Below are 15,298 nucleotides of genomic sequence, written 5' to 3' on the forward strand. Positions count from 1 at the left end.
GGTGGTGTTTCCGGGTGGCGAGCTTGAGGGCGGTCATGTTGTCCGGTGTTGGGTCTCTGCGCCAGGCTTTCTCAAGGGCTCTGCAGTTCTTCTTGGAGCTCTTGAGTTTGTCGGTAAACCATGGGGCTTTCTTGCTGCCGGGTCTGCTGGGCGGGGTCTTCGGAGGGGCGAGGTCGTCTACGCAGACTCTGATCCACTTTGTGAGGCTGGTGGCCGCTTGGCCGGGGTTCTTTGCGCTGTTGGGTGGGTTCTTGCTCAGGGAAGTCGCGAGCTGGTCGGCTGTGATCTTGTTCCAGCTTCTGCGTGCAGCCTGTTGCTGGTGGTGGTGGATCGTGGTCCTTCTGAAGCTGAAGTGGACGCAGCTGTGGTCCGTCCAGTGGAGTCCGGTGGCATGGCTGAAGGCGATGTCCTTGCTGGATGAGAAGACGGGGTCGAGTGTGTGTCCGGCGTAGTGGGTGGGGGTGGTAACCAGTTGCTTGAGTCCGAGGTTAGCGAGGTTGTCCAGCAGGGTGGTGGTGTTGTGGTCGTTGTTGTTCTCCAGGTGAAAGTTGAGGTCCCCGAGGAGGATGTAGTCAGCGGAGGGGAGGGCGTGCGGGCTGATAAAGTCGGCGATGTCTTTGCTGAATTGTGAGCGTGGTCCCGGGGGTCTGTAGATGAGGGTGCCTCTGAGGGTCATCTTGGGGTTGATGTGTATCTGGAAGTGCAGGTGCTTGGTGGGTGTGAGGGCGTCATCGGTGTTGGTCGTGATGCGGATGGAGTTCCTGTGGATGATGGCGATGCCTCCTCCTGTCTGGTTGACGCCGTCCCTCCGGATGATCTTGTAGCCGTCCGGGATGGTGATGGCGAGGTCGGGCGCTGAGGAGGCATTCCTCCAGGTTTCCGTGAGGAAGGCGACGTCTAGGGCTGTGGTGTCGAGCAGGTTCCAGAGCTCGACGGCGTGTCTGTGGACGGAGCGGGTGTTGAGCAGGATGCACTTGAGGTGCTTGCTGCTGGAGTTCGGCTTGGTCGGTGCTGGTGTGGTGCAGGTCCGAGTGCAGGTGAACTTGCAGGAGTGGCAGCAGAAGGGTCCGTGGGTGCGTCTCGGGGTGGCTCGATAGCAGCCCGGGATTCTACCGGCATTGAGTGCGTAGAGTTCGGTTGCGTCGTAGGTCCGGCGGGTGGGCTGGTGTCTGCGTGGGCCATGGATCCATAGTACTGGGCGCGGTCCAGGCGCGGACCGCCGCAGATGGGCTTACCTTTGGCGCACCTTCAGCGAGCTTAGGGCGCGGCCGCTGCGCGTTTGCCACTCTGCCATATGTGGAGAGTGGGGGCGCGGAGCGAGGGAGGGTCAGCTGGGAGGCTGGAGCAGGGTGGCGAATGGGAAGGATGAGCGAGGGAAGGGGGCAGGCCGCAGGGGGGGCAGCGGTGGGGAGCGGGGAGGTGGCGGGAAACGCGGCAGGGGCTGGGCACAGCAAAACAAGGGGTAAACAGCGGATGGAGGATATCACGGAAGAAAACTAAGTACACACGGCGAAGATGTAGCAAAGTAGGCAGAAGTACAAAATACGCAGGGGGATGACGCGGCAGGGGCCGGGCACAACAACAAGGGGGAAGCAGGAGGAAAGTCACAGAGAGCAAAGCGGCGAAAACACAGAGGTGAAATTCAGCACAACAATAGGGGAGAGCAGGAGGAGAGTCACAGAGAGCAAAGCAAAGGTTACACGGGGGCAAAATGCAGCACAACAAGAGGGGAGAGCAAAGCCAAGATACACGGAGGCAAAATGTGAGGTTAGCAGGAGTACAGAAATACAAATGGGGCGGAAGCAGCTTCAGCGGTCGAGGCCAGCACTGCTCTTGAGCCTCGCATCTGTACATGCATCCAGGTCTATAAGAAGTGACTCCAAGGGCTAGTTTGGTGGCCTACTGTTCAGAGCCATAGAGACATAACAGGCTCCTATGATTTGGAGCCTGCATTGAACCCTCCGAGGCCAGCACTGCTCTTGAGCCTCGCATCTGTACATGCATCCAGGACTATAAGAAGTGACTCCAAGGGCTAGTTTGGTGGCCTATTGTTCAGAGCCAGAGAGACATAACAGGCTCCTATGATTTGGAGCCTGCATTGAACCCTCCGAGGCCAGCACTGCTCTTGAGCCTCGCATCTGTGCATGCATCCAGGTCTGTAAGAAGTGACTCCAAGGGCTAGTTTGGTGGCCTATTGTTCAGAGACACAGAGACATAACAGGCTCCTATGATTTGGAGCCTGCATTGAACCCTCCGAGGCCAGCACTGCTCTTGAGCCTCGCATCTGTACATGCATCCAGGTCTATAAGAAGTGACTCCAAGGGCTAGTTTGGTGGCCTATTGTTCAGAGCCACAGAGACATAACAGGCTCCTATGATTTGGAGCCTGCATTGAACCCTCCGAGGCCAGCACTGCTCTTGAGCCTTGCATCTGTACATGCATCCAGGTCTATAAGAAGTGACTCCAAGGGCTAGTTTGGTGGCCTATTGGTCAGAGCCAGAGAGGCATAACAAGCTCCTATGATTTGGAGCCTGCATTGAACCCTCCGAGGCCAGCACTGCTCTTGAGCCTCGCATCTGTACATGCATCCAGAACTATAAGAAGTGACTCCAAGGGCTAGTTTGGTGGCCTATTGTTCAGAGCCACAGAGACATAACAGGCTCCTATGATTTGGAGCCTGCATTGAACCCTCCGAGGCCAGCACTGCTCTTGAGCCTCGCATCTGTACATGCATCCAGGTCTATAAGAAGTGACTCCAACGGCTAGTTTGGTGGCCTATTGTTCAGAGCCACAGAGACATAACAGGCTCCTATGATTTGGAGCCTGCATTGAACCCTCCGAGGCCAGCACTGCTCTTGAGCCTCGCATCTGTACATGCATCCAGGTCTATAAGAAGTGACTCCAAGGGCTAGTTTGGTGGCCTATTGGTCAGAGCCAGAGAGGCATAACAAGCTCCTATGATTTGGAGCCTGCATTGAACCCTCCGAGGCCAGCACTGCTCTTGAGCCTCGCATCTGTACATGCATCCAGGACTATAAGAAGTGACTCCAAGGGCTAGTTTGGTGGCCTATTGTTCAGAGCCACAGAGACATAACAGGCTCCTATGATTTGGAGCCTGCATTTAACCCTCCGAGGCCAGCACTGCTCTTGAGCCTCGCATCTGTACATGCATCCAGGTCTATAAGAAGTGACTCCAAGGGCTAGTTTGGTGGCCTATTGTTCAGAGCCACAGAGACATAACAGGCTCCTATGATTTGGAGCCTGCATTGAACCCTCCGAGGCCAGCACTGCTCTTGAGCCTCGCATCTATACATGCATCCAGGTCTATAAGAAGTGACTCCAAGGGCTAGTTTGGTGGCCTATTGTTCAGAGACAGAGAGACATAACAGGCTCCTATGATTTGGAGCCTGCCTTGAACCCTCCGAGGCCAGCACTGCTCTTGAGCCTCGCATCTGTACATGCATGCAGGTCTATAAGAAGTGACTCCAAGGGCTAGTTTGGTGGCCTACTGTTCAGAGCCAGAGAGACATAACAGGCTCCTGTGATTTGGAGCCTGCATTGAACCCTCCGAGGCCAGCACTGCTCTTGAGCCTCGCATCTGTACATGCATCCAGGTCTATAAGAAGTGACTTCGAAGGCTAGTTTGGTGGCCTACTGTTCAGAGCCACAGAGACATAACAGGCTCCTATGATTTGGAGCCTGCATTGAACCCTCCGAGGCCAGCACTGCTCTTGAGCCTCGCATCTGTACATGCATCCAGGTCTATAAGAAGTGACTTCGAAGGCTAGTTTGGTGGCCTACTGTTCAGAGCCACAGAGACATAACAGGCTCCTATGATTTGGAGCCTGCATTGAACCCTCCGAGGCCAGCACTGCTCTTGAGCCTCGCATCTGTACATGCATGCAGGTCTATAAGAAGTGACTCCAAGGGCTAGTTTGGTGGCCTACTGTTCAGAGCCAGAGAGACATAACAGGCTCCTATGATTTGGAGCCTGCATTGAACCCTCCGAGGCCAGCACTGCTCTTGAGCCTCGCATCTGTACATGCATCCAGGTCTATAAGAAGTGACTCCAAGGGCTAGTTTGGTGGCCTATTGTTCAGAGACACAGAGACATAACAGGCTCCTGTGATTTGGAGCCTGCACCTGGGTCCAGCCTGAGTGAGTCCTGAATGCCCAAGAGGTCTCCGTTAACTCCTAGACCCTTGATTGTGGTGCTAAAGGTGCCCATGTGGCCATTCCCTAACACTGAACCTTAAGCTAAAAACACATCATAATTCCTGTTCTATGGATTGGATGTTTGTCATTTTAGTGTTAAATCATGTATTAAAAGGGGCACTATTTTATAAATTGGTTTGGGATTTTGCTTGTTTTGTATTATCACGTTATTACTGTTTGTGTGGTTTATAAATACTTTACACAGTGCCTCTAAGTTAAGCCTGAAATTTGGTGCCACGGTGCCCACGGTTTAGCAGAGGTTACTTTAGTGACCTTTTGTGGTTCACCCTGCAAGGGATTGCAGCTGTTGCTTGTGCAGGGCTCACACCGCAGTCAACCAACAACCCCATTTCTAACCATTTTGACCACTTCAATTTTACTTCACCAATTTATTGAAGCAGGAACTGCTTGATCAATAGAGGATGAAATTCAATATCAAGATATCTGAGTTGAAGCGGGTTCCATATCATTGTCCTCCCTTCTAGCATGTCAGGAGTTCATAAAACATTCAAAGGGATTAATTGAGTTGTTGTGATATTTATTTATTGCGTACCCAAAGACAGAAGCATACTGTTTGAAAATATTTAAAATAATTGGAATCAAGGTAAAATACTTACTAACATAAAACAAATATAATCCACAGACTTCCAGAACAATATCCTATATTAAAATACCTGTATTGTCTTTACTATTTCCGATAAAACATAATAAAGGTTCTATCGCAATGAGAAATAAAAGTGGGAAGTGAAGACATTGTTGTCTAGTAACTTTATGCAAAGTAATACATGAAGAAGACAGACCAGTAAGATAGATTTTAGCTGATTGGCTATTATATACTGCCTCAACCATTTTAAAAACAATTAGGACCAAAATGAAAAAAAATCCAACATAGCAAATAGAAATTGTAATTTCACCTTGTTGAATGCTTTTTCAGCATCCGAAGCTAATAGGCCATCAGGAATTTTCATTTTGTAAATAAAGGATAGAACATGACATAAGTTGTGTGGTATGTGCGCAAGGCTTTCCTATCATAAACTAGTTTTTTTAGACTGAATTAGGGATGCGAATATTGGGACTAACCTGTTAGCTAATGAATTATCATAAATCTTATAGTCTTGCTAGTATGAGCAATACTAGTTGATAAATAGAAATTAAAGTGTGATTCATTTGGAAAGAACAGCAATAATCACTTATTTCAATAATCACTTATTTAAAAGAACCGTTAATATTAATACTAGTTAAAAATCATGAAATAAAGAAAAAAATGGACGATAGTTGTTTCTCAAATGCTTTCTGGAAATCAGCAGAAATACCACCTGGACCAGGTGTTTTTCTTGAGTTTAGGGATTTAATTGCTAAAGAGATTTCCTGCAGGTAAATAGAGTTTTCTAACATAAGTCTATCTGCTGTAGTAATTTGAGGTAATTTACACTATAAGAGGAATTTATTAATAACAACTTATCGGACTCTCATGAACGTCAAAGTAAAATGATAACAATTATTTGCGATCTACTCTAAATCGGGCCTGTTGTCTCTTAGAGAGCGAATACCATACGGCCTGTAAAGGCTCTGACCTCAGGGGCCACATTGCAATGGGCCCATGGGCCCCTAGGTATCCTTTCCCACCACCTTATTATGTTAGAAAGGAAACCAGCCTGTAATTCCGGAAGGCCCTAGTGAAGGCCTCAGAGAGCCCATCCACTAGGGGGAAGCCGGCAAGTAATCTCAAGGACGGGTCTTTCTGCCCGTGAAGATTATGTTCACAGTTTCCGACCTGGTTCCCATGCCGGTCAGTCCAACATGGATAACATGTAACGTGTGTTCGGGGGTCCTTCGCAGGTCCAACTTTGGTGCACAGCCTCCTGTTGGAGGTTGAGGGGGCACCTATATTGCCCCTGTTGAACCCTGCACCTCGTGCCTACCACGGGTACAGGAATGAGCAGCATCTCTTATTTCACTATGGGAGCATGCATTACAGCTGGTTTTCTGCTCCCATAGTGAAATATAGGAAAGCGACCAAACAGAGTTTGGTCAAATCCTAATGCGGCACCGAATGGGTGTCGGGTGGTCCCAGGACTGAGTTGGTGTCTGGCCGAATTAAGTCTGCCCGACATCATAATGAGCCCCTAAATATGTACATTTTCAATTAAAGGTTTTATTTGACTTAGAAGAGGAGTCATTTTTCTGATTGGTGATGCATTATCTCCGATTTGTATCGTATTATCAGCCTCTTTCATGGAGAGAGTAGAATCTGTGTAATATCACAACATATCATATCAGTACTTGTATTGAATTGCTTGTATTTGCTCAAGATTGCAGTGCTGCCATACTTCTTGTGTTTCAATAACTTTGGATTTCAAGGGAGGTATTCAGGCTACTTGATTTCTTTTATTTGAATAGAATGCTGCTGATTTTGGCCATAATTTATATAAAAAAACACATTAACCCCTCCCCTGCTGGCGACAGAACCGCTCTGTAATCAGCCACGGTCGCGCTGTGCTGATGACGGAGCGGTTCCGTCACGGCCCGCTCGGCACGCCTACGCGGCACGGATTCCGCCCCCGCGCTGAGCGTTCCATTGAGTGGGCGGCGCCGTGATGGAACCGCGCCGTCATGAGCACAGCGCGACCGCGGCTGGTGACGGAGCGGTTCCGTCACCAGCATGGGCATGCGGCGTGGCCCCCCTGCCCCCTTAGCGCTGCGGCTGAATAGCCGCCGCAGCAAAGGGGTTATTGTTGGGAAATGTTGCTTGAGCCAGTAAGAATAATAATATAAAAGTATTAGCAATAATGTTGTTCCAATAAAGATCACAAGCAGGTATATATCATCCAAAAAGAAAGCTGTGAAGTCAATCAGAATACCAAAAAAGCATGTTAATAAATGAATCAGTCAATAATATTCTTTGCAGACTGAAGTCAACACATTGCAGCAGCAATACCTTTAAGAGGGACAATGCATTAAAGAAGAACTGTAACAGACAAGGACCTTAAAGACAATCTTTCACCAATCCCACATCCTAGAAACTGCAATTATCCTTGACACCTGAAAATACCTCAGGAAAGATCGCTCAGCAGAGGATGGAATGTGGTTTCACTGAACTTCCAGAAAGCTGCAGAAAAATGCCCCAAACCTTCACAAAAAGCAATCAAAGATTGCAGGTAATGCGGAGAACTATACCACAGAAGCCATCTTGGTTCATTGGCTCCTGCTTTGCTCTTGAGCAGTTATGATGAAGAAGACTCAGCAGTATGTTCATAGTGAAATTTGCAGAACTAGATATATCGCAGAGCATCTGTATACATAAGATTACACTTTATAGAATGACAGCTGCACCCTGCATGCCTTAACACACAGGAAATTACAAGTACACCCTAGGCAAGCATGCCTTGACAACAAATGTTATTTTGTTGTAAAGGCAAAAATACTAAATGCATATTTGTTGTAAAAGTTTTAAAGGTAAGTATTAAGTTTTTATATATCTCTTCATTCTAGTGTGGCTAGCAGCATCACTCGACAATGTTTCTTCAGTGACTACAAAGTGCCTTTCAGAACTAAACGTTCTATGCTATTTCCATCCATCCTAAGAATTGTATAACATTTAGGAATGAAGATACAGCCCAGCAGTCCGGCGCTAGAAGCCAAGATGGCAAAGATCTCCACGGCCACCATATTCCGGCCCTTAGTGCTCAGGTAGGCAGGAATAAAGGATACCCAGACGCTGCAGAACACCAGCATGCTGAATGTGATGAGCTTGGCCTCGTTGAATCGGTCAGGGAGGTCCCTGGCAAGAAAAGCCACCATGAAGCTGGCAAAGGCCAAGAGGGCCATGTAACCAATCACACAGTAGAAGGCAGTGACAGAGCCCTGGTCACACTGCAGGATTATCTTCCCAGTCTCAGACTGTGTGTCAATTCCAGGGTGAGGTGGAGAGGTGAGCAGCCAAGACAGACAGATTGTCACTTCTCCTAGTGTGGACAAGAGGACAATAGAGGCAGACACCTGTGATCCCAGCCATCTGCTTAATCTGCTCCCAGGCCTGGTGGCATTAAAGGCAATGACAACAGTGATGGTTTTTGCTAAAATACAAGACACAGCAACAGTAAAAATGATTCCAAATGCAGCTTGCTGGAGCAGACAGGTCCATGTCCTGGGGCGTCCTATAAATAAGAAGGAGCAGAGAAAGGCCAGCATTAGGGCGGCGAGCAGTGTGCAGCTGAGATCCCGGTTATTGGCCTTGACTATCGGTGTGTCTCGGTGTCTAATAAAGATTCCCAGCACTGCAGCAGTGGCTATAGAGAAGGATACAGCCGAGAAGACCAAAGTCTCACCAAGGACATCACTGTATGAGAGGAAAGCAATGGTTTTGGGGGTGCAGCCGTCCCTCCTGTCATTGGGCCACTTGTCCTCAGGGCACTTCTGGCAGTTTTCCATATCTAAATTGATGCAGATATTTTATAAGTAAAAATAGAAGCCATAAATGTTTCATCAATACTAAATGTATCAGTATGTGTACAACATTGTTAATGACATGTTGATATTTAAAAAAATAATTATATTGAAGGGGCTGTTCTTGTTGTGATGTATTTACAAAATATTATGCTTTTGTGATTCCTCATGGCTTTTGGGACCTAAATTCAGATACTGAGTGCCATAAATCCATTGGCCCTCTCTGTTTCTTTTTATTTAAACAGTAATGTATTCATAGATGATAAACAAATCTTGAGCACTATAATTCTATTCCAATTCTAGTCAGATATATTGCCAATAAGGAGTTAACAACCATAAGGCAAAGGTCAGATGATTTATGACTAGGCTGTCCTTTTTAGGTTTAAACCTATAATAACTGATAAAAACCCACTGAAAGAGAAATTGCACCACTAAAACATATAAACACTGAAAAGATACTTGCACAACCAGAAACTAAATGCCATTCAAAGAAAGGAAAAATTGAGTAAACAAGTTATTTTTTTCCTTTCTGAAGGGGCCAATAGAATGTAACGTTGTTATACAAGCTAGCAGTAAGAAAGTGTGGAGTAACAATATTCTGCTTGAATTGCGTTGCTTCTATATGGCACTAAAATATTGTTTCTTCTTCCTTTTGTTTTTTTCAGTACTGTGGTCTTTGGTCTAAAGGTGCAGAGTTTAGAAGCATGTTTTAGGTCTTGTTAATTATTTGATAAACTGTAGAGAATCGGGAAATATCAAAATCATATTTGATTCTGACACTGATAGGTAAAATGTCTGGTTTCCTAAGAATCTTTCCTAATGTGTCATCACATTTACCCACATAGAATTAGTAAAAACCCTTTGCACATCAGCCCCCAGTTTCTAGTGAGTCGTATTGATAGTAGGTGAATTGCCAACACCTCAGGCTTTAACCATTCAATGCAAGGTATAGTGACAAGTATATGTGAAAAGAGCGCTGTCACCAAACATCTGGGATAGTGGTTAAAACATGACACCAGGCTTTTGGAAAACATGGAATGCAGCGTCACTTGGAATGCTCTGCAAAAAAGGTTCTTTCCAAGTTCAACCCAGATTGGATTGATATTGTTTGTATTTGCAGTGATTCCGATACCTATATGAAAAAGTTGTGTGATGACCTGTCAATATTGATACCTGAGCTGAAGTGCTTCCCTGTAAGAGATCCTTGCCACTTGTTAGATGGTACGCTGAAAGCATCTTTACAATCTTCGGAGTTAATGAGGAATGCTATTGACTTTTTAGTCCATTCTGGTGCACAGTTTTCTTATGCACAGAAACCGATACGTAAATATTTATCATGTTTTGCTTTATGTGGTTTCAAAGTAAGAGTCATCACAACTGCGTCCCTAAGCTGATGGTTCTCAGTCCAAGGGGCTATGGATGCTATAGTACCCATGTGGCAATAGTTTACAGAATTTTTGCAGAGTGATGATGCCAAAGGCAAACAATCTGAGAATCTTTGGTCACCTATTGATAGTGATTTGAAAAAAGTACACTCTACTGCATTTTTAGATTTTTACAGGAATACATAACTGCTGTAGCAGACATAATAAACAAATAGAGTCTGAAAACACCCTCGTCTGCCAAGTGTTCAGCATAATTGGTGTAGATGTGAAACATCTCCTTGAGAGTAGGCTGGGCGACACCTTTAGTGACTATGGCACTGTAACATGTTCTATGTTAGCGTGCCTGCCACTTGGTAAGCAAAGCAATTATAAAGAGCAGTTCAGGAACTTTTATTTTACACTCTATGAGAAATGGCTTGCATTGATGCATAGAACTGTCCTTTCACCACCAATGGCATTTGAGGTCAATGAAACCTCACTGTGGTACTCTGTTCTAGATCCCTTCCTTTAAGGGGAATTTCCTCCGTAGTTTCAAAAGTGCTGCTTCATTTTTGACCGCTTCAATAACTCTAAGGGCATAAGTGCCCAGATCAGAGCAAATGCTGCAGAACCTGCCCTGAGGATGGCAATCTTCAAGTGAACCAGTATTGGCATTAAAAGCGATGTCAGTGGCCGGAGTTAACACATTTTGTACTGGTTGTTTTGGTGTTGCTCATCTCAAGTGCCAATGTTGAGAGGGCCTTTTCACAGACGTTTACATGGGAAGGAAAGAGCGAGCGCACATGACCAAAGAGTCACTGAAGAAGTATTGTATGGTGTACTACGATCAGTTTCATTTGCAAAATTCTATTTGGACCTCATATACACTATACTTACACTGTCTATATAACATGCGCTATCAGTGTAGAAAGCAAGGAATAACAAAAGCAAAACGTTCCATAAACACCGGAAAAATGTTGTTTATGTAGTTTTTAATGGCGCAATAATACCAAAAATAGAAACTGAAAACAGGAAAACCTACTTATAATTGTCACCAAAATTGAGCTGCCTACCCTAGCCAACAAAAAGTTTGGCTATGAGCCGTGTTTTTATTTCAAATTCGTTATGAAAATATTATCCCATTTCGAAGCAGATCAATGTTGCCTGGTCCTTGGTTGTGAAGGGCCTTCTAGGTGTCTGCTATTTGCTTTGATTGACATCTCTTCTGTACTGGGAGCCAAAGGAAATCTTTGAGGTGAGGGGTAATGTGGTGCCTTCAGGGTTCGGGGGATTGAAGAGGAGTCTTGCTGCAGTGTTCTGGATGGCCTAGAGAGGAGCATTTAGGGATCCCATACTTGACTCCATAGTTCAGCTGCTCGTGATGAAGGCTTGTGTGCCAGTGCGTTTGTTGTTAGTGGAGAGCCTCTTGAACATCTTCCGTAGCATGTTCGGAATGAGAAGCTGGCTGATGAGACTACGTTGACCTAGGACGGTGATAGACAGCTTGCAATCAAGTATGATGCTGAGGTTCCTGGTGTGATCGGACTGGGAGGGTTACAGTCCTAATTCCACTGCCTACTAAGTGTTCTGTACTTCTGTTTTGTTCATGTTGAGCTTCAGGCAGTTGTCTCTTAACCATTTTGTGATGCTCATCATCTGAACCAGTTTGTGATGGTCACCATGCCCCTGTGGAATCGGGTGGTGGTGGGGTTTCCGAAGAGGCAGAGTTGAGTGTCGTATGCACTTGAGAGTGTGTTGAGCCTGTGAGATCTGACAATGTTGTCCTAGGATGTCATATAGGTTTTGAAGAAGGTGGGGCCCAGAGATGAATCTGTTGTTCCCTTTCACTTGCCACTAATACTATTCTTGCCTTTGAAAGCTTTGCCTCTGTGCCAAGCTCAGCATTCTAACAAGATAATATGTGAAAGGGAAACCTTCAGGCGTGTATTTAGACCTCATTATGCGGCTGACTGTGGAGGACTTATAGTTTAGTGCTAATTCCAGAAACATTCGACAAATCTCAAAATTACAGAAAAGCAACCCTGCCTAGCTTTACTCTAATGATATTCTTCTCTGTGAGTTATTTTATTGCATTATCTCTCGCCGAAAGAGGCAGAAGTTTCAATGAACTGATTTCCATTACAACAAAAACTTACTTTATAGTTGTTTCCACTTGTGTTAATTGAGTTTTTTGAGTGCTACGGATATAATATATTGCATGCATAATAAAATAATAAAAATGAGCACAATGTATCATGCATCAAATAATAACAAGCAGTGGCATAGCCAATAGGTCTCACCTTTGGGACCTTATATGTTTTAGGTATGCAACAGTTGATGTTGTTGCATCAAGGATATTGTGCTGTATAACTAAATACTTAGAAGGTCCCAGAAGCGCGACCTATTGGCTATGCCAATGCTTGTTTGTATTGCACTGGGTGCTGCAGCACCCTCCGCAATACAGAATATGGACAGTGAGACTGCCTTGGAGGCGGTCGCATTGCAATTTGGTTGATGAGACTGCTGACAGCATGTCGGTTAGTCCCGTTGTCCGATAGGGTGACAGGAAGACTTAAGTCCGCCCACCATCCTAATCAGGCCAATAGTTTTTTATTCCTGTCGATCAAATCTGTCATCTACATAGACTCCTAAATATTTATAGCTTGTAACTGCTTCTAGTACCTTACCATCCAAGCAGTTTTTATGTTTACGGTCGGGTCGATTTTGAATCAGTTGGTTTTGGACTTAGTTGTATTGATTTCCAGTTTGTTGATTGTGACATAATCCTGCAATTCTGTTGGCACCTTCTGGAGGCCTACTTGTGTTAGGCTCATTAATACCACATCATTAGCATATGAAAGATAAGATGTGACAGGGTTTATTTGCCCAGTTGGGTGGCTGAGAGTTGATGCGGTCGAGCCTTTGTACAAGATCAGACATAAACAAGTTAAATATGGGGGCCAGTACAAATCCTTGCTTAAACCTCATATTTGCTCAAACCTTCAGTTTATTAATCTCCTTCACACACAGCTGATATATTTCAACCCGTTCAGGGATCTTCACAAAGGGTGACTTCGCCAAGCTGCAGTGGTGAGTCTCTACACTTGTTATGCTCTGCTGTTTGCCACACCTATTCCTTCTTCCTTAAAAGATGAGGCAAGACTTTCCCTGGCATACTTTCTCCTTTATCTGTATCGGGAACTGTTCCCTCAAGTTTGCCTACACAAACATTCCTCAACAACAGATCTTTTCAGATCTTTGACGGGGATACAGTATCAGCCAGTAAATTCTCGAAGTGTGGGGTACCGCAGGGCTCCTCACTGAGCCCTGCGCTGTTCAATGTATATATGAGACCACTGGCGGGGATCGTCGAACCATACGGTATAAAAATTGTTTTGTATGCCGACGATACCCAGCTAGTGGTCTCACTGGCTCAAGAGGGTACCAGACACACTTCAGCAGGCCTGATGAAATGCCTTGCGGACGTCAAGGAGTGGATGACTTGCTCCTCCTTAAAACTTAACGGAGATAAGACTGAGCTCATGCTCTTAGGCTCAGCATCCCCAGTATCTCTCACTCCCCTCTGGCCTCCGTGCCTAGGTACCCCTCCAACTCCCAAGGACAGCGTAAAAAGTCTAGGTGTCTGGCTTGACAAAAACCTCTCCTTCTCCACTCAGGCCACCAAACTTTCCGCCACATGTTTTGGCCTACTAAGAACACTAAGGAAAGTTCTCCACCTCCTACCTATGGAAGCCAGACAAGTGGCAATACAGGGCCTTATTCAGTCTCGGTTAGACTCGAACAATGTCCTGTATGTCGGAGCTCCAGAGATGATCCTGCGAAAGCTACAGGTGGTGCAGAACTGTGCAGCCCGCACCCTGTTACAAATCCCACGGACTCAGTTGGCTAAACCCGCATTGAACAGCCTACACTGGCTTCCTGTGAGACAGAGAGTGGCATTCAAGGCACTATGTATTGCCCACCGGGCCTTTTGGAACACGGGCCCAGTTATCACTGACAAACTAATCACGCAATACCACCCCAAGAGAAACCTCAGATCTACGGATGCCTTTCTGGCCGTAGTACCCAGAATAAGGAGAGCTAGGTCCGTAAACGCCTCTAGGATGTGGAACTCACTCCCCTTACAGCTCCGGACCAATTCAAACCTACTCTCCTTCTGCAAACAATTGAAAACCTACCTGTTTGCGAAGTCCACTGCACTCTAAATTCCTCCCGTTATGTTATGTTATGTTATGTTATGTTATCAGATTCTTCTATAGCGCAACGGCTACTCCAGAAGGAGTGTCCCGGCGCTTTGGCGAAGAAGTCCTTAGGGAGTGGCGACATAACTGCAAAACATAAGGAACGGCGGGGTTATCTGGTAAAGAGCCAGGTTTTTAGAGCCTTTCTGAAAGACATCAGACTAGGGGCCTGTCTGAGAGAAAGGGGAAGCTCATTCCAAGCACAGGGGGCCAGGTATTGAAAAGAGCGCCCACCTTGTCTGGTGCGCTTAATGGACGGAACAACCATTTTGGACAAGGAGGCAGATCGCAAGGCCCTGTTCGGTTTGTAGAAAGCAAGACGTTTCCTGATGTAACTAGGGCCTAAGTCATGAAGGGCCTTGTAGGTCAGCGTCAGACTTTTGAAAAGGACCCTCTTGGCTATAGGAAGCCAGTGCAGTTCCTTTAACAGGTCTGAGGCACTAGCGCGTCTAGGGAGCCCATAAATAGCCCGGGCAGCTGAATTTTGGACTACTTGAAGTCTCCTCACGAGGTATTTGGGGAGTCCTAGATAGAGGGCATTAGCATAGTCTAAACGCGACCCCACAAGTGCTTGAACAATGACCCTTCGATGGTTAATAGAGAACAAGGGGAGAAATTTCCTGAGCATCCGAAGGATCCCGAAACATATACTCAGCTCTGTCTTATGGTCAGCGCTTGGACGCCCTCCGGGCAGCAACCGCGCTATATAAATGACAATACAATACAATACAACCTAATTTTGATGTGTGGAATCTTTTGACTGTGAAGTTTATCCATACATCGAGTCTTGCTTCACTGATTAACACAACTTTTTAAAGTGTACACGTTATTTTTCAAATACTGTAGTCTCTGTTTGGGAAGTTCAATCTAATTTTTTTATCTGCAAGACTTTATGCGCTGGTTCGCCTAGCCCTTTCTTTGTTTCCACATTATAGCCCAGTAGTTCTGCTGTGGTTTTGAAACTTAAGGTGTTTCCTGCTAATATTTCTACTCTGATTTGCACAGCTTCAT

The 15,298-nt window shown here is 45.8% G+C and overlaps 1 protein-coding gene across 1 annotated transcript in view; it reads right to left on the reverse strand.

Annotated features, from left to right (window-relative positions):
• Window positions 1-7,746: 7,746 nt before the first annotated feature.
• LOC147725218 (vomeronasal type-2 receptor 26-like) overlaps window positions 7,747-15,298 on the reverse strand; it is a 59,386-nt gene continuing 51,834 nt past the window's right edge. Inside the window, exon 3 of the mRNA XM_086918207.1 lies at window positions 7,747-8,648. Coding sequence (XP_086774333.1) covers window positions 7,747-8,648 — 902 coding nt within the window. The remainder of the gene's footprint in view (window positions 8,649-15,298) is intronic.

Source organism: Lissotriton vulgaris, chromosome 4_1 (genome assembly GCF_964263255.1).
Source record: "Lissotriton vulgaris chromosome 4_1, aLisVul1.2, whole genome shotgun sequence".
In the NCBI taxonomy this organism is placed as follows: domain Eukaryota; kingdom Metazoa; phylum Chordata; class Amphibia; order Caudata; family Salamandridae; genus Lissotriton; species Lissotriton vulgaris.